Source organism: Microtus oregoni, unplaced genomic scaffold (genome assembly GCF_018167655.1).
Source record: "Microtus oregoni isolate MIOR12 unplaced genomic scaffold, Mior012 000005F_ref0000423, whole genome shotgun sequence".
Classification (NCBI taxonomy): domain Eukaryota; kingdom Metazoa; phylum Chordata; class Mammalia; order Rodentia; family Cricetidae; genus Microtus; species Microtus oregoni.
The window spans coordinates 30669072-30687695 of record NW_024543064.1 but is presented as its reverse complement, the minus strand read 5'-3'; the positions used below and the strand labels follow the sequence as shown (position 1 = coordinate 30687695).

The window sequence follows — 18624 nt, the reverse complement described above, 5'->3', positions numbered from 1 at the left end:
CATAATAGCATAGATAATCAAATATATTATTGATAATTATTATTGAGAATAAATTTTAGTAAATTAAGAATAAAAATGTTTACATTTTCTTCATTTAGTCTTTCTCCTACTTTCCTCTCTTTTCTTCATTTATTTATTTATTTATTTATTTATTTATTCAATAGTTTTGGTCATCAAACCTAGGGTCTTGTAGTAAGCAAGTAGGGATCACTGAGTTACACTCCTTAGCCCTTCATTATTTTATAATCTAGGTTTCTGATCTGTTTCATCTCTTACTAAAGGACTTAAAATTTCTTGAGAGATACTATTTTGATTTTTCTTTATCTTTATTTCTCCTTCACATTTAAAGGAGAATTTCATGGGGTTCAGAAGTCTAGGTTGGTAGAGGCGTCTCTCAAAATAATTTATATATTTCCTTATATTTTTTCTGCTTGCATAATTTCTATTATCCTATGGGTAAGATGATTTTTTTCACCTGACTTCTTTTAATTTTTTTTTATTTATTATGTATACAATGTTCTGTCTGTGTGTATGCCTGCAGGCCAGAAGAGGGCACTAGACCTCATTACAGATGGTTGTGAGCCACCATGTGATTGCTGGGAATTGAACTCAGGACCTTTGGAAGAGCAGGCAATGCTCTTAACCGCTGAGCCATCTCTCCAGCCCCACCTGACTTCTTTTAATATTTATTATTTTAGTTTCGTTGATGGGTTTTTGTTTAGTTTGTTTTGATTTTTTGGTGCTTTGTTTTGAGACAATCTTTTGCGTATTGTCCAAGTTGGCCTTGTACTTTTTCTGTCTAGAGAGTTGACGGATACTGTGATCATCCTAACTTAAAGTTTCCCATTACTGTGATAAAATGGCCTGACTAAGCCCAGTAGTAGTGGGCACACACCTTTAATCTCAGCACTCTGGGAGGCCGAGGCGAGCAGATCTCTGAGTTCAAGGTCAGCCTGGTCTACCAAGTACATTCCAGGACAGCCTGGGCTGTACTTAGAAACCTTGTCTCAAAAACAAACAAACAAAACAAAAAACAGCATGGTGAAAAGAAACTTGGTGAGGAAAGGGTTTGTTTGGTTTACACTTTCACATCACTGTCCACCCTCAAAGGAAGTTAGCTCAACAACCTGGAGGTAGGAACTGAAGCAGAAGCCATATAGGAATGCTGCTTAGTGGCCTGCTCCTCAGGGCTTACTGAGCCTGCTTTCTTATACCTTCCAGTACCTACCCTACCCAGGGCTCACAATGGGTTGGGCCCTACCACACCTATCATCAATCAAGAAAATGCCCTACAGACTTGCCTGTAGGCCAGTCGTATCGAGGCATTTTCTCAATTGAGATACCTCTTCCCAGAGAACTCCAACTTGTCCTAGCCACAATACACACTATCAATAGAATATAGTTAGAAAGAGACTAATGCCAAGCCCCAAACTTAGCATAGATGGCATCATTTCAACCATATTCTATTGGTCAGTCAGCCACAAAACCTAAATTCAGTAATAAGGAATCTCTAATCAGAGCTCACCTCTCAGTGGAGGCAGGTTATATATATGAATATTTACCTGCAAGTATGTGTCTGTGTATTACATGTGTGTATGGTACCTATACAGGCCAGAAGAGTGTGTCAGATCCTCTGGGATTATAGTTAGACACCTTGTCTTATTGCAATTTGATATGCCATGTTTGGTTGATATCCCTGGGAGGCCTGCCCTTTTCTGAAGGGAAACAGAGGTGGAGTGAATCTGGGGTGGTGGGGGTGGAGATGAGACGAGAGGAAGGAGGGGAAACTGTGGTTGGGTTGTAATATATGAGAGAAGAATAAAAAGAAGTGGGGCTGGAGGAGCAAATGTCCTCCATTCTGTATGTCTCTGTACCTTCTAAAGTTCATGTTGGCGATCATTATAACAAAATGATAGCTTAGACTTTCTTAGCAGTGTGAGGATTTCTCTGAGTAACATCAGGGTTTACTTCCTCTGCAGATACAACTAAAAGTACCCTGGAGAATCTTAATAATTAAAGAAAAAGGCTATGGGGCTGGAGAGATGGCTCAGTGGTTAAGAGCATTGCCTGCTCTTCCAAAGGTCCTGAGTTCAATTCCCAGCAACCACATGGTGGCTCACAACCATCTGTAAAGACGTCTGGCGCCCTCATCTGGCCTTCAGGCATACAGACAGAATATTGTATACATAATAAATAAATAAATATTTTTTTTAAAAAAGGCTATGAATTTGAGAGGGAATGGAAGGAAGGGGACATGAGAGAGAACTTTGGGAGGGGGTTAATTATGTAATTGTATTTTAATTAAAATACTTTTAAAGAGAAAAAATTAATCTTGTTGTATAAAGAAAAGAGTCTGCAAGGATTTCCCTTAGCAAATTCCTAAGAAAATCTTTGGTCTGAAAGAAGTCTATGAAGCATATTCTTAGACCTTTTCTGATTGTTTGTTTGTTTGTTTGTTTTTGAGAAGACAAAGTCTCACTGATACTCATGATGTAGACCAGACTGGCACCAGACTCAGATTCACCTGCCTCTGTTATGAATGCTGGGACTAAAGATATATGCCACCGTACCCCACCTTCTTTCTTACCTCTTAATAAAGAATTTTATCGCACGTCTTACATTTTTTCATAAGCAGCAAGAAGGCAGGTAGCATTTTGATGACTTTTAAAATCTTAGCTCTTTCATTGAGCTCATTAAGTACATTTCCTGTGATCAAGACATAGGACACTTCTGTTACCCCAGAAGTTCCGTCAGGCTCCTTGTAGTCTGTCTCTGTCTCCACTGTGATTGAAATATTTTTATCATAAATTAGATTTTGCAGATCTTGAATTTAATATAAATTAGCCATGCTGTCTGTTTGCACCCTTGTATCTGATTTCTTTCACTCAAATAAAAATTTTGAAAGGCAGTTATATTGTTGTACCTATCTATAGGTCAAGGTTTTCTTTCTGCCAGGTGGTATTCCATTAAACAAACATACCATAGTTTGTGTGTTCATTCTCCTGCTGATGGGAACTTGAGCTGGTTTTGAGATTGTTGTAAATTAACTGCTATGAACATTTGTGTTAAGGGTCTTGTCTCTGAGTCCCTCCATTTTTAGCCATTTCAGTACAAGGGCAACACCGCCAAACATGAAAATCCTTTTTTTACTTTTTTTTAAACTTTTGTTTTTTGTTTGTTTTTTGAGACTGGGCTTCTCTTTGTAGCCCTGGTTGTCCTGAAACTCACTTTGTAGACCAGGCTGGCCTCCAGTTCACAGAGATCCACCTGCCTCAGCCTCCCAAGTGTTGGGATTAAGGCATGTGCAACCACCACCCAGGTTCTTTTTCTTACTTTTTGTTTTTTTGTTATTGTTGTTTGTTTTTCTTAAATTTGAACTCAGAATCGTGCCTAACATCCTGAGTGCTGGAATTATAAATGTTTGCCACTATGTCCTGTTTATTTTTCATGTATATTTGCGTGTGTGTATGTGTGTGCACACATGTGCACACGTGCGTGGAGAGGCCAATAGTCCTCTTTGATCTCTTTCTACCGTATTCACTGATGCGGGGTTTCTCAGTTGAAACCAACCAAAGGTCACCAATATGGGATAGTCTGTGTAACTAGCTATCTCCAGCAATCTCCTTTCTCTGCCTTGCAACTGTTTGGGTTATAGGTGGTCCACCATGCCTACCTAGCATTTACATGGGTTCTTGTGGTCCTAAATCCAATCCTCAAACTTGTACAGCAAGCACTTTATCCACTGGACATCTCTATATTCCCCGGGTCCTTATTTCTTAAAAGACCTAGATTGATCCTTCTTTTCATAGCCTGACCCTTATAGCCATTCCATAGCACCTTTATTCTGCCAATCAGCTGTCTTTAAGTCAGTCTCCTTCCTGCTTTGGGACACAAAGCTTCTTAGAGTCTGCTAAGTCAGTGGCTACCTCACCAATCTGCTAATTTCCACAATGCTATTGGCTGTCTCTTCGCTTGTTGTCTGATTCACAAAATTAGATAAGTTAGAAAGTTCTGGGAAAGAGCAGAGTTTATATTTTCTTTTCAGGGTCCAGAAAACAAAACACAAGTTCTGTGCTTTGGTTTCTGTTCTGGGTTTTTCTCCTAATAGGCTGTGTCTCCAGAGACCTTGATCATGCAGCTTAGACTAGTGGCAGTTTTCCAAACCTCCCTTTATCACTCACAGTATTTTGCAGTGTAGTTGTGGGGAAAACTCAGGAGAGCCAAGTCCAGAGTTGAGCAGATAGAAGAGAGAGCCGCACTCTGACTTCTCTCTGCCAGGCACACTGTAAGGCTTCTGGGTTCTTTGTTTCCTGTAGTTTGTATCTACTTGAACAAGAGTGGCAGCACAGGCCCCCACTTGGATAAGAAGAAGATCCAACGACTTCCTGATCATTTCGGGCCAGCCCGTGCCTCCGTGGTGTTACAGCAGGCTGTCCAGGCTTGCATTGACTGTGCTTATCATCAGAAAACTGTCTTCAGCTTCCTCAAACAGGGCCACGGCGGTGAGGTCATCTCAGGTAAACACTTTCAGGTTGGCTTGGCCTCCTTGCCAGAGAGGCAGGCCTTCATTCTGATGAGACATCCTAGTTCCAAGTTCATTTATCCACTCTGGAGAATGCAGAAGTACCCCTTTCCTCAAGAGTCCTCACTTCCTGCTCCAGACTTTCTGAACTATGTGCCATAGATGGTGTACGCCATACATCTCTGCCAAGAATAGCCAACTGCCTAACACAGCCTTTGAACAGAGTCCTCTGCTGTCCCTACAGAATATATGAGTATATGGCTTAAAGCCATTCTAGAGGAAGGCTTTACATATGGGCTGTGTTGTTGCCACAAGAGAATTTCCCCAAGTGGTTTCAGAAGACCTCTGACCTCCTCTCATTCCTCTGCCTCCTTAGCTTCTGGGTTTATAGGACCCATACAAGGGAAATGAATCCCAGGCCAGAGGGAAAATGAGTTTAACAGTGCAGTACTTTTTGTTGTAAAAAAAGTTGTAACTGAAAATACTTTCTTGCTGTGCCCGTTTCTGTTTCAATTTTCTTAAGTTCGAAATCCTATTTTTACCCACCAAGCCTACAGAGGCTTGACCTACAGCCTTCCAGTCTTGACTCTAATGCCTCCTGCCTTTCCTCCTTAGCAAACTGTTGTAACTAGCTTCAGAAAACAGCTGACAAGGAGCATAAATAGCCAAACTGTTCTTTTAGCAAATACCTGTTGACCTTTTACTATATATCAGAGGTTTCTGCCACACACTGGCCAGGAAAAGGAAAACAGAAGATGATAGGCTCAGATTCTCACTGGTAGAAAAGAAAATTTAAATAGTCTGTGGAAGGGCGTCAACAGAGAACTATTTCTTACGGAGTCAAGTCTAGGCAATAACTGGCTGCATGGAGAATGGGAACTTAATGGATACATTAAGCCTGTCCTTCTGAGGCCCAGACTACTCTCTGGCCTCTCCCTTGCAGCACTGTGCAGGGTCTGAGCTCCTTACCTACCTAGAATTCTTTCTTTTCAGGACTTTCCTAGAGTGAATCTTCTCCCCAGACCTCTGTTTTCTCACTTCCACCAAAGACAATTGCATGAACCTTTTTTGCTTTTAAAAAATTATGCCAATATTTTGATAGAACTAGATAGGACATAAACTAAAAAAAAAAAAGCATGAAACATTTCTAAGTGTTACCCAAATCTGGTGTCCTTATATAAGTTGGAAATTGTTTACCTAAGCCCTTACTACCAATGGCAGTATTCCCTTCTGTACAGTTTTCTTGTTCTTGGGCAGTTTTCTAGTGAAAATAGCACCCTGGGCGAACACATTTCCTGAAGGAAGCTCAGCCAGGTGATGAAGCAGATAGCATTATGTTCATAGTTGTTTTCACATTTGAGTGAAATCATTCCAGAGCCCTGAGGGTGCAACAGACTCTGCCTGGCCACTCCCATGATTGTACACCCTTTGGAGCTAGAAGCAAAAATCAAAGCCCTTGAGCAAGGGAGGGCGGCAGGAAGAAGACAGATTGGCAAGCAGCCTGGGCATTGCCTCTGTGTAACCAGCCAATCCCAAGTCAAGCAGTGAGCTGGGCTTCTCTGGCAAGCACTGCACTGCACAACTAACTTGCTTTGTTTACTTAACTCCACAGCCATGTTTGACCGGGAACAGCACACCCTCAACCTCCCAGCAGTCAACAGCATCACCTATGTCCTCCGCTTCCTGGAGAAGCTCTGCCACAACCTTCGGAGTGACAATCTGTTTGGCAACCAGCCCTTTACACAGACTCACTTACCACTCACTGCCACAGAGTACAGCCATAGCCACGACAGGTACCTACCAGGTAGGAGCTGGGATGGGGCCTGGGCTGCAAGGGGGCTGGGCAATCAGTAGCATCTGCAAGGGCTCAGGGGCAGCCCTCAGGTCTGCAAGTCTAGCACCCACTGTCCAGAGATCCCTTGCCACATCTGGGTCACATCTAAGGCTTTTAGTCTTCAGTCATCTTAGCTCTTCAGGATTTTGCTGTCACTCTGGAATTTCTCTTTCCTCTGGACCCCTATCTCTAGAAGTTGCCCTATGATTTCCATCTGTAGTGTGGAGCCCATGAAGTCCCAGCACATCTCCCAGGGTGAATCTGGCATCAAAGGCCTCATATAGCTCTCCTTTACCAGCAACAAGGTTTAGTCTTAGGCTAGAGGTTGAGAAAGTTGCTCCATGTTGATTGGCCATCCATTCTTTTCTTTGGCACATGGCCCTAACTCTTCTAGCATTGCCAGTCTAACAAGTCAGTTCAAGTTCCTGCTATTTCCAACTAGGCTGGAAAATAACTTTTTAGTTAACCATACCAGACCCACAATGAGAAAGCGGATGCCACGTGGCTGGGTCGGTGACTAAGCACTTCCAAGAGGGCTTGAAGAGTGAGTGGAACTCGGCATCTCTGATCTGGAGTACAGGACGCAAAATCGAGGGAGGGGGACAAGCTTGGTCACAAACATAGAGAGGTAGGTTGCTGTTAAGAGGAAAGAATTTCTCTTTAAAAGAGACCTGTAGATGGTGTCCTGGGTGGAGAGGAGGTACTGGCTATTCTGTTTGCTGTGGGGGTGAGTCTGAGTCTGAGAGGTGCTCTGGGATCTTCTACATAAGCCTCACACTCCCTTCCTTGATCTTTTCATGACTTGTGACTAAAGTATCGCTTCTAGAGAATGTGCTCAGGGAAGTGACCACACACCCTGTTTCCTCCTCTGACCCTCTATACTTCTGCGACCACATGAGAACTGCTGGTGTGTTTAGGGGCAAAAAGATACCTAAATTCCTCATATGCAGTGGCAGGCAACCAACATGTGGTCCTGGGGCTGTGCCATGCTCCTCCGCTGATTCTTTCCTTCACAGGGAACTTCTTAAACTACCTGCTGTAGATGGCTTTGTTCAGCATCAGAACCCGTAAAACAGCCTTGAGTTAAAATGTTGTACTGGATAGGATGGAGTTGGTACAGACAAAGACAAAGTGTTAAATGTTGTCAGTCACTGTCATTCAGGAGCCCTATTGAAAGGCCTTGCTAGAAGTCTGAAAGAGAAGGTTCATATCCAGTGGGGCAGCTGCTCAAAGAAACAGAAACTCAGAATTTTTAAACAAAACACTGTCCTTCAGGAACTAAGGAAAGTACTTTGGCAGCAGTATTGAGAGGCTACTGAGAACAAGCCCACAATGGGCTTCCAGTCATGGTACAACCTTTCCTGGGACTTCTCTTCTGGTTTGTATCTCTCTAATTCAGTACCAGATATGCTCCTGCCTCACAAGCTACAAGAAAAGACAAAGAACAGGGGTGTCCCGTTCAGCTGTTGACTCTGGGTCCTTTCTCTACCCTGTTTCCACACAGACTGCACTGCCTCTGCCCACCTAGCTCAGTTGCTCATGAAATTCTCAGCACACTGCCTCATCCTGTCTTCCGTTGGATTCTCAGAAGCAATATTTTAACTGTGCCCGGACAAGCCAGGGCCTTGTCTGGGCTTCTGACTCCTCTTTGCTCTGTAGCTTGTCTTCCCTGCCTGCCTGCCTGCTGTCTTACCTCTGATATCTCATCAGCACCTGTATTTTCCTGATTACACATCTACCCTCTGCAGAAAACTCCATCAGTATCAGCTCTCTTTTGCTTTTCTTTGAACCTGTTTTTTGCCATTCCTGCCCATCTGCATAGTCACATACTTCTACTGATGTGTCATCCATGGGTCCCACCTATATTGACGGAGTTGCTTACTGGAGCCCTTTCCCCCACTTCCTACCTTGCCACCACACTTCCCTCCCTCTATGGACTTTGCCTAGCTGACCATGTGCTTCCAATGTAACAGATAGCCATCAAAAGTACATATCCCTTAAAGCTTCTTTACCTAAATTGAAACAATTTCTATTTTCACTGCTTTATTTTAGAAACTTTCAAACCTACAGTAAAATTGCAACAACAAAAGTAAAATGAGTCCTTCACCAAGAGTCGCTTTTAGCTTTGTCTCTCTGCAGATATATTTGTATCTATATACTTAGTGTGTGTGTGTGTGTATGTATGTGTGGCTTTTGTTTATTTTGCACACAACAGTTAACTGCTAGGTAAAATAATTTGTGTATGTATATATACACACCACACATGAGTGACATATATACTTTTTTTTTTTTATCGGGGAATCGAACCCCGGTCTCCCGCATGACAGGCGGGGATACTCACCACTATACAAACGAGGATGACATATATACTTTTAAAGAGCACAAAACATATAGGCACTTACCTGTAATTCCAGCCCATAGGAATTTGAGGCAAGAGGTTCACAAATTAAAGGGTAGCCGAGCTACACAGTGAAACCCTATATCAGAAAGAGAAAGAAGAAGGGGAAAGAAGGGAAGGAAGGAGAATGGATGAGAATAAGGGTAGAAGGGAAACAGAAAGGATAATATTTTTGTGTTCAATAAATTTAATGTAAATAAAACACTCCTGGGCTACTATTCCATCCAGATCAGAATTTCCCAAGTTGTCTCAAAATTGTCCTTTATAGCTGTTTTTTGCTTTATTTTCTCTTATTTAGGATCAAATAAAAGATTGTTTGGTGCATTTCATTGTCCTGACTCTACGCTTCCTTTATCTAGAGCCATTCTCTACTCTTTCTGTCTTCTCTGACTGCATTGGCATTTTGAAGGACCCAATCCAGGCATTTTGGCTTTAGGTCACCAAAAAGGTCATTAAATTATCACTGTTTACTACAGTCTATCCTGGATTTTAGAAGACTGAGATAAGACAGACTGAACCTCTGCACCCTGAAAGCTAAGAGGGAAGAGACGTGGTTAAGAGCATGGAGTAGAGATGCTCCAGCCCAGCCACTTGTGAAAGAGAGTGGATGAGAGGATTCCTGGAGGAGGCAGCGTAGGGTAGTGCCTCTTCTACAGGACTGCATGTGCTGCTCTAAGTCAAGTGCCAGACTAGTGGGGGCTACATTAAAGAGCTCCTGGGGACTCCCTGAAGAGGTGGTAATATGAGGCAGGAAATTTTTTTCAGCTACTTGCTGTGGATATTAACACTAGCTATAGGTGAAATCTGCATAGAGTAACTTCTAGATCTGCCATTTTGAAATTTCTTGACTGTTACCTTCTAGGGGAAATAGTGCCATTGTTTGAGGACTCACATGTAGTAATAGGAGCGGCGGGGCTGCGTTCCCAGCACCCCGGCCGCCTGCTCGGCTAGCTTATGCCCGAAATAACAACACACAAATTGTATTCATTTAAACACTGCTTGGCCCATTCTCTTCTAGGCTAATTCTCACATATTAATTTAGCCCATTTCTAATCATCTGTGTATGGCACCCCAAGGTGCGCTTACCAGGAAGATTCTAGCCTATGTCCATCCTGGGTTGGAGCTTCATCCCGGGAGCAGGGCATGGCGTCTCTCTCAGGCATCTGCTCTGGAGAGCAGAGCTGTGGAGACTGAGCTCACTTCCTCTTCCTCCCAGCGTTCTGTTCTGTTTTCTCCTCCCACCTATCCTCTAACCAATAAAATGGGCCAAGGCAGTTCCTTTATTAGCCAACGACCTTCCTCCATCACTCACAGACTTGAGTTCTGTTTCTGGCAGGATCATTTATCCATCTCCATTGTGCTTTGTCCTGGGCATCAGCTTGCTCATCAATTAAGAAAGAGATGGAAAATCTCTAGTCATATCGGGTTAATGTAAATTACCCTTTCTGTGGTGATGCTGGAGAGTGAGTGTGTGCTGCTGCTCTCCAAGAGTCAGTGGGCAGAGATGAGACCCTTGTCCTGGGCTCACAGCATCTTAGTGCACAGCATTCCCTATAAGCATTTCCAGTGAAAGGTAGCCAGAAAGGGAGAGGATGGGAAAGGAGTATGGAGAAAAATCACCATAGCAAATACTCCCAGGGAAGTCTGGGAAGACAGGAAGGACTCAGAATTGTTCTTTTGGAGTACAGAGAGTAGAGCATGGGGACCAATTTGTAAGAAGACAGATTTTAACTTTAAAAAAAAAAAAAGAGGACATTTTATCCATGAGACCTCTCAATAAAATGACTACCAAAAATCCCCCAAGAGAAAGGCCGGAGAAGTGACTCAGAAGTTAAGAGCAATGGTTGCTCTTCCAGAGGTCCTGAGTTCAATTCCCAGCAACCACGTGGTGGTTCACAACCATCTATAATGGGATCTGGTGCCCTCTTCTGTATACTTAATAAATAAATAAATAAAATCTTTAAAAAAAGGGCAACATTATTTTTAAAAAATCCCCCAAGAGTATAACCATTCATTGGGGTCTTTATCAAAGCAGAGGACTTTATGTCTTGCTGCCTCTTTTTTCACTCAGGCAAGTACCTGTAGCCAGCAGCACTCTGCTAGTCCTCACTTTAATCCTGGTTTTATTATTTTCCAGGTGAATCCTTTGCCCTGGGGAATAGCCTGGCCCGGTCCTTGGAGACACACTCAGACTTGATGGACACTGCCTTGAAGCCTGCCAGCCTTGTCGGCACCTCCCAGAACATTCGAACTCCTGGTTATCGGCCCTTGGCTCCCTCCTGTGGCCTCCCATTGAGCACTGCCTCAGCTGTGCGTAGGCTCTGCTCCAGGGGTAAGCTGATCAGGGTTCTGTGGTTCTCATGACTCCTTTCTCTTTCCCTTGCTCCTGGGCTCAGAGAGTTCAAAAGGAAACGAGCATTGCTGCCCTACTTACTGCATGGTATTGGGACTGGAGCTATGCTCAGTATTGTGCCTTCCCCAACCATCTGGCATGTAACTGGTGTTCTGGGCTTGGTTTGAAACAACAAAACAAGGAAACAAAAAAACATAACTTGGGAACCAGATACCTAGAACTAAAAGGGACAGGCAAGGATTTATTCTTCCAGCCCTTAGTCATTTATTTGGATACCATTTGTATTTTGTATGAGAAGAATACAAATTACCTTTTTAAATGTCTTATACAGAAGACAAACTTTTAAAAGATACTTGTAAATCAATAAAGATACACAATTGATAGTATGAAATTGTCAGGGCTTATATTATTGAAAACTTTCAAACTAAGGAATTTGGAGTTGATCATTTTGGCAGAGTTAAATTCTAATCAGAAGCAAGGTACAAACAGAACTCTGTTTGAGTATCACTGAATGCTGGATTGACAGACCAGTTAGGAAGTTAAAAGGATGGACCAGAGACAGCCATGAGAAAGGCCTGAAAATCAGGCAGTGGTATATGTGCAACTACTCACTAGGTAAATGTGAGGACGGACGAAGTGGAAACTGTCTCCCAGGTTTAGCTACCTAGATGGAGGAGGCTAAATGGGGTGCCGTTCACTAAGAAAGACCTAGAAATGGAAGAAAGGGGGTACCGTGAATAATCTTAGGAAAAGTACAGAGCTGAAGTTAAGTGTTTAATAGTAATCTGTGTATTGAAACTTTACAGTGGACGAATTCCCAGAAATAAAGGATGAAAAGAGCAGCTTACCAAAGGTGGAGTCTTAATAGGCAAAGTTCAAAAGGTAGAAACGGGGACAGAAGTTGACACAGGAGGAAATGCATTCAGTATGAGGAGGAAGGAAAGTTGACTGGATGGTGGCTGGACAATCCAAGAGTATTCAAGTAGTATCAGGCCTGAGGAATATCTGCAAGATTCAATAATTGGTAGGTAGAATTTGATAATCTTATCTAGAGACATTGGGAAGGCAGATTGCCATGGGTTAATGAAATATTGAGGGAGAATTTACTTAAAATAAAGAACAGAGAGAGCTGTGAGTCTGAAGAAATTCTTACAGAATGGAGCACTTGGGCATGTTTGTCAACAGACAGCTTGAACTTCTGAGACGTTAGCACGATAGCAAAGGAGAAAGGAATGGTGGGAAGTAGTAAGAGTCCAGAGCACAGGCAGACAGATTAGTAGATACACCTTCTCTGGCAGCCGTCCGTGAACAGAGGAAAGACTGCGTAGGGAAGACCTTATGAATCTGAAAAACTAGACCAGTCCTCCAGAAGATGAGATATGGTGGGTCAAGAAAAGGTTTACAAGAAACCTCAGGGGCCAGCAGTGGGCAGAAACTAGTTTGCAAGAGCTGTGGTTTTCTTTTGTTTCTTAGCGTCTTCTATATGAGGTGAGACAAGACAGTTTGGGACTCAGAACTTTCTGGTGAGCTAGAAAGACAAGAGCCAGGAGAGTAGAACTTCACATAAAAGAATCAGTAGGGCTGGAGGGAGAGCAGTGAAGCTCACTGACAGCTAAGCATTGTAACGTAGTAGCTCTGGGGGGTACCTCTCAAGCAAGCTGGAAAGGCAAGCAGTTGGTTTCAGAGAAGAGTGTACTTAAAATTCTGAAGCATTTGTTCCAAATGCTGATAAGCACCAGCCAGTGGCCTTAGCAGTGGTGTCTGACATAGAAGAGAGGTGAGAGCACTGCCACTGTTATAGACAGGTCAGTGGGTTGCCCCCCAGAGAGCAGTAGAAACTGGGGTGGGACAGAAAGGGGTGAGCCAAGCACCAGAAGTCTTCATTTAATAAGGGAACGCAACACAGAGATTTATTGATAATCGTGGCCAGAAAGAGCAGGTGGTTGCACATAGGGTTAGCCTCTAAGTTTCATAGAAGGATGGTCTAGAAACACCAACAGGAAGCCAGGAGGATACTATCCTCAAACCCTAGCCTGGCTTCCCCCAGCCCAGGGTATGTGAAGTGTAGAAAAATAAAGATTCCAATACAAGAAGTAAGAGGTGACTTTGAAGAGAGCTTTCATAAGGACTGAGACAGAGGAAGAAGCCTGTGTTCTACCCCAGCCCTGGAGAGAGGCTAAATGAAGTAGAAAACTGTCAAGTAGAGGTGGAGCTGAGATGCGGCTCCCTCAGCTTCCTCACCCTGAGGCTTGAGTAAGTTGTCTCAGCTCAGGTCTCCCATCTGCAGTGTGTTCCTCATGAAGAATAGAATTTCTCATCTCAGTCTGGTCTTTCCGCAGGAGTGCTGAAAGGAACAAATGAACGGAGGGACATGGAATCATTTTGGAAACGAAGTCATTCCCCAGGTATGTGGTGAGTTACTGTATTTCCATCTCCACCAAGGCAAGGTCCTGTCTGGCAGGGATCACAGTAATGGGCTGCCTCTCCTACTAACTGTGGGCTCTCAGCTTCAAGCACATCATGAATCTCTGCCAGCTCATACTCAAAACTCTTTTGTCCATGAAGAACCTCTAAGACTGGAGAATCCAATCTGATAAGCTATAGATTGCTTGTTTCAAAAAAATTAAGAATTTGAGTCTTTTCCCTTTCTTATTTCTTTAATCCAGAGGATCAGATACAAGTGTGCTAACCTGGCCCCTTGTCACTGCAGGGAGGTCAGCTCTCTCCAGAAAAAGGAACAGACAAGTCAAGGATAAAGAACTAACTCTTCTCCTTCCTAGCTGGGTAATCTTAGCTAGTCACCTCACCTCACCTCACTGAGAAACATACTCAGGCATCAGTGTGTCAGATCAGTTACTCTTTCATGTGTAAGGAACATGGTACTACTTATATTCTATATAGGGGCACAGTTAATGCACACCAAATAAATGAGTGCATGAGAGTATAATGGTGTGACATGTGCCCATGGTAAACTGACCGAGAGTGACAAGATCAGAGAAGGCAGGTAACTGAGACAGGTGCAAATGTGAGGAGTCAGGTTAGAAAAGGACATTCTAGACAAGTCAGAAGACAGTTGGCTTGTTCCAGAGTGGGAAAGTAGGGGCAGATCAGTATGGAGTGTGACGTGAGGCGAACCTCACTCCGCTCCATCAGCACTGTAGGAATTCAGGTTCCCCTCCCTGGACAATGGGAGGCCATGGCAGTGACTCAGAGGGAACTGACAAGATCCCATTACTGCTTTGAGGGACCATTTATTTCAGCATTGAAACAGAAAGGATCTGGTCCTTGGAGCCAAGACCTCCTTAGCTAAGCTGGAGTTTGCCTGAAGAAATGGAGAAGCTGAAGGAATAGAGGGAAGGAGGGCAGAGGGAATACATGCACAAGGGATCTACAATGGTAGATGACCAAAGCAGTCAGATCCCACGTCACGCAGGGAAAGTAGAAGAGCTGTGTTTCAACCATGATTGAGATAAAAAAAAAAAAAGCTGCAAACAGACCCCTAAATAAATACTGAGATTCCTAGCAGCCAAGGCAAAAAGGTTTTGTCTAGTCCAGGCTTAGGAGAGGACCCAGAGTATGCTCTGTTGCTCTGTCAGTTTTATCTCCAGTCCCCAAAGAACTGGCTCTTGCTTCACTCAAAAACCATTATTTATCTGGTCCCCAAAGCCAAGACAAAAATAAGTACCCACTCCTTCCTGCCCCGCCACCAAACCCAGGAAGCCTGTTGATACCTCCCTCGGGTTCAGTGTGATTCACTGCCCCAGTGAAAAATTCCCCAAAATCAGACCTGCATTACAGAACGAAGTTGTGAATTCTCTATGGAAAAAGTCTTCATTCCATGGGCAACCTCCAATCATCTCTTACCACTTGAATGTCACTGTGAGCATCACCTTTGAGGCCATGGAGTGTGCTGGGAGGCTAGTGGGAATGGACCAGTGGTCATTACTTGCATTATGGTAAGTGCCCTTCTGTCCTTCAGGGTCAGATCGGTATCTGGAGAGCAGAGATGCCCCTCGCCTGAGTGGCCGGGACCCTTCTTCATGGTCAGTGGAAGATGTGATGCAGTTTGTCCGGGAAGCAGATCCTCAGCTCGGACCCCATGCTGACCTCTTCCGAAAACACGTAAGTGCCTCTGTCTGACCTCCTGTATGTGTGGCAACCTCTCAATCTTAAAGGGTGTGGCTGTGTTCTATGTCCACTGAAACAACATACATGATGCCATCTCAAGCAGACCCCACTGGGTGCTGTGTTTACCTCAGTCTCTTGGCATAGGCTTTCATTGAGCCAGATTCCCACTGGATTTGTAGTTTGGGGCTCAGTTCTAGGTTAGAGGGGTCTATCTCTTTTCCCAAGAGTACCTTACTCCATCTGCTTTGTTACAAGATTCAAGGATTTTAGCCTAAGTTAAAGGAGCCCCTGCCTCCTTATCACCAGTCCCCTCCTCTGCTGACCTGTGAGCCTGGTGCTCCCTTCCAGAGACCAATGCCTAGCATTGCTCTTCCTGCTCTGACCACACCCCCAACTTTAGGGCTCACACATTTCCCTACTTCTGTGCTGCTTAGTGCCAGCCTTCCTGTGGTTACAAAGTCTGCCCCTTCACTGACCACAGAAATCTTTTAGGTAAGTGTGTTTGCAAGGGCTCCAGAGCAAGCCTGAAAGTCACCACTGCCCCCAAGAGGCCGACTGTGGCTCAGTGCAGAGTGTATCTTGAGGGTAGATGGCAAAACAAAAGGCACAGGTGCGCTCACTGCACGGCCTCTCAGAGGCCTAGGACAGGAAAGCAGTGGTGAAGAACAAGGTGGGAGGAGCAGCCCCTTAGTGCCTGCCTGGAGAGACGTGCATAGAGCGCCAGGGAGATGAAAAGGCAGGCAGGCTTCAAGATCCTGACAGCCTGACTGCACTGTGTGCCTTGCACTGCCCTGGGTCATCATTGGCACCTGAGGCAGTCAGACCAACCAGGCATCTGATGGTGGCTCCTCCCCACCCCAGGAGATCGATGGCAAGGCCCTGCTCCTGCTGCGCAGTGACGTGATGATGAAGTACATGGGCCTGAAGCTGGGGCCCGCCCTCAAGCTCTCCTTTCACATTGACCGGCTGAAGCAGGGCAAGTTCTGAACAGGAGGCATTCTTCTCCCCGGAAGCCGCCAGCCAGCTCCCAGGCACCTCCATAGGGCTCTGGGTGACCTCAGGACTCCAGGAGGCTGGAGAACCACCACTACTGCCCCTCCTACCATGATGTGTCCTTCTATGAAGGACTGAGGAGGGAAGAGTGTGGGCCCAGGGCTGGTGCTGCTCTTCCCCTTGGCCTGCTGTGGCTCCCAGGCCCCTCCTATTTATTTCTCAAGGCTTGCCAAGCCACTCCCCACAAGTTTAGACTGAGCACCTTGCAAAGAGATGGAGGAAAAGGCCAACTCTAGGGCCTTGAAAGGCCCCGACACCCAGGCCCCTCACCGCCTCCTGGGCTTGGGAGAGGGTCCCATGGCCCCCAGCTCATGCCTTCTCACCAGATCCCCAGACTCTGAACTTATGGTGCAGACCTTTTTTTAAAAGCTCCTTTCTTGTTGCTAATTTATTGCTTCTGGCACTTGGACTTCATGCTTTTCTTGCACCAGACATTTTTAGGAAGGAGACCACCCTCTGTGTTCCAGAGAGGGCCTCTCCAGAGAAGTATGACCCTGTTCCAGAGGACACTGCCCTAGGCCTCTTTCTCTCTGGGATGGACAGAGGCATATGGCTGACTGGGCATGGAAAGGTGAGGGTCCCTCTTCCCACATTAGGCCCTTTGTAGCCCCAGTCTCTCTCTCTTTGATGTATTTTCCCACCACCCTGCCCACATCATAGCTCCCTGCCCTGTTCAGAATTGCTGCAAAAGATGGGGCCTAATGCCTCTAGGCCATGGCCCCAAGGTGGGACGGAGGACCTCCAGGCTGGAGGGGTTGCCCTCTGCTAGCTTCTGTGCTTCCTCCTAAGCAAGCCAGCAGCACTGCTGCCCCCACTGCCATCTGAACTATTTTATGTCAGTTTGTTTATAAATAAAAACCAATACAAATGCCCGTGTCCTGTTAACCAGTTGACATCCAAATTACTTGGCAAGAAGGTTGTCTCTTCATTTAATCTTGGTGTTTACACATGTAAAACAAGGAGCCTTAGCCAGATTATCTCTAGGAACTCTTCTAGTCCCGCAGTCCAGGTGCCCACAGCACCCAGCACCTTGCGGACCCCAGCCTTTGCCCAAGTTGCTTCCCTTTGTCATTTAGACAGCTGTCAACATTGCACCTTCATGAAGCCAGGAGGAGCAGCCCAGGGACTGGCAACTCCCAGAAGCCTCAGTAGGCTGCTTTCTCCTTGTGAGGTGAAAAGAGAGGCAGAACAGGCAGGCCTGCATGGTACCCATTGCACTGACCAGGGCCTGGCACCCAATCCCAGGGTCACACAACCTGTTGGCTTCCGGTGGGAACAGATTTACAGAAGGAGGAGAAGGCTGTCTGGAGCCATAGTGTAGACAGAGCAACCTGAGACAACAGCCAGGAAGCACACCAAGCTTTAGTGTTGCTGAGTGACTCAACTAGGGACAGCTGGGGCAGGTGTGACTGCAGGGATGAGCCATTTAGCACCTGCCAGGTCTTCACAGAGCCTCATTCAGCCTCTCTGAGGGACTGGGTCTCTTCCTGTCTGTACACCATTGTCTTAATTCAATCAAGTTCCCCGCCCAAGCTTCTGCCTCCAATCTACATGCACCAAAAAGTTCAGGCATGCCTTCAAATTGGCTGCCCACAGGAAGGCAAACAGCTATTTGATTGAAGGTCTCCCCCTTGCTCCCAGTAATCAGGGCTACTAGAAGTGGGAAAGTGTGTAATGAAGTCTTTACCTGGAGCCAACAAGATGACTCAGTTTGTAAAGGTGTTTTTGTGCAAGCCTGGAGACCTGAGGAAGGAGAGAATCAGCTCCAGAGTTGTCCTCTGACTTCCACATGTGTGGCATGACATGTGTGTTCCTTCTCCCATATCATACACACAGCAATACATCAGTGTTTTTTTTGTGTTTTTTTTTGTTGTTGTTGTTGTTGTTTTTGGTTTTTTCGAGACAGGGTTTCTCTGTAGCTTTGGAGCCTGTCCTGGAACTAGCTCTTGTAGACCAGGCTGGTCTCGAACTCACAGAGATCCGCCTGCCTCTGCCTCCCGAGTGCTGGGATTAAAGGCGTGTGCCACCACCGCCCGGCTAATACATCAGTTTTTAATAATAATGAAAGGTACTTGGGGCTGGAGAGATGGCCCTAGCAGTTAAGAGCACTGACTGCTCTTCCAAAGGACCCAGGTTCAATACCCAGCACCCACATGGGAGCTCACAACTGTCTGTAACTCCAGTTCCAGGTGATCTGACACCCTTACACAGACATGCATGCAGGCAAAACATCAGTGCACATAAAAAAATCCTGCTGGGTAGTGGTGATAACGCCTTTAATCCCAGCTCTGGGAAGGCAGAGGCAGGCAGATCAGATCTCTTTGAGGCCAGCCTAG

The 18624-nt window shown here is 45.1% G+C and overlaps 1 protein-coding gene across 9 annotated transcripts in view; it reads left to right on the top strand.

The window, feature by feature from the left end:
- The window catches only part of Scmh1 (Scm polycomb group protein homolog 1), a 130794-nt gene extending 113627 nt beyond the window's left edge, over positions 1–17167 (top strand). For 8 of the 9 annotated variants that reach the window (XM_041651511.1, XM_041651509.1, XM_041651507.1 and 5 more), the window contains 6 exons: positions 4317–4517; positions 6135–6326; positions 10892–11086; positions 13447–13512; positions 15087–15229; positions 16097–17167. In XM_041651511.1, the coding sequence (XP_041507445.1) occupies positions 4317–4517; positions 6135–6326; positions 10892–11086; positions 13447–13512; positions 15087–15229; positions 16097–16222 (923 nt within the window). In that variant the 3' untranslated portion in view covers positions 16223–17167. The remainder of the gene's footprint in view (positions 1–4316; positions 4518–6134; positions 6327–10891; positions 11087–13446; positions 13513–15086; positions 15230–16096) is intronic. The other variant, XM_041651516.1, reaches the window with a different exon arrangement.
- The last annotated feature ends 1457 nt before the right edge of the window (positions 17168–18624 follow it).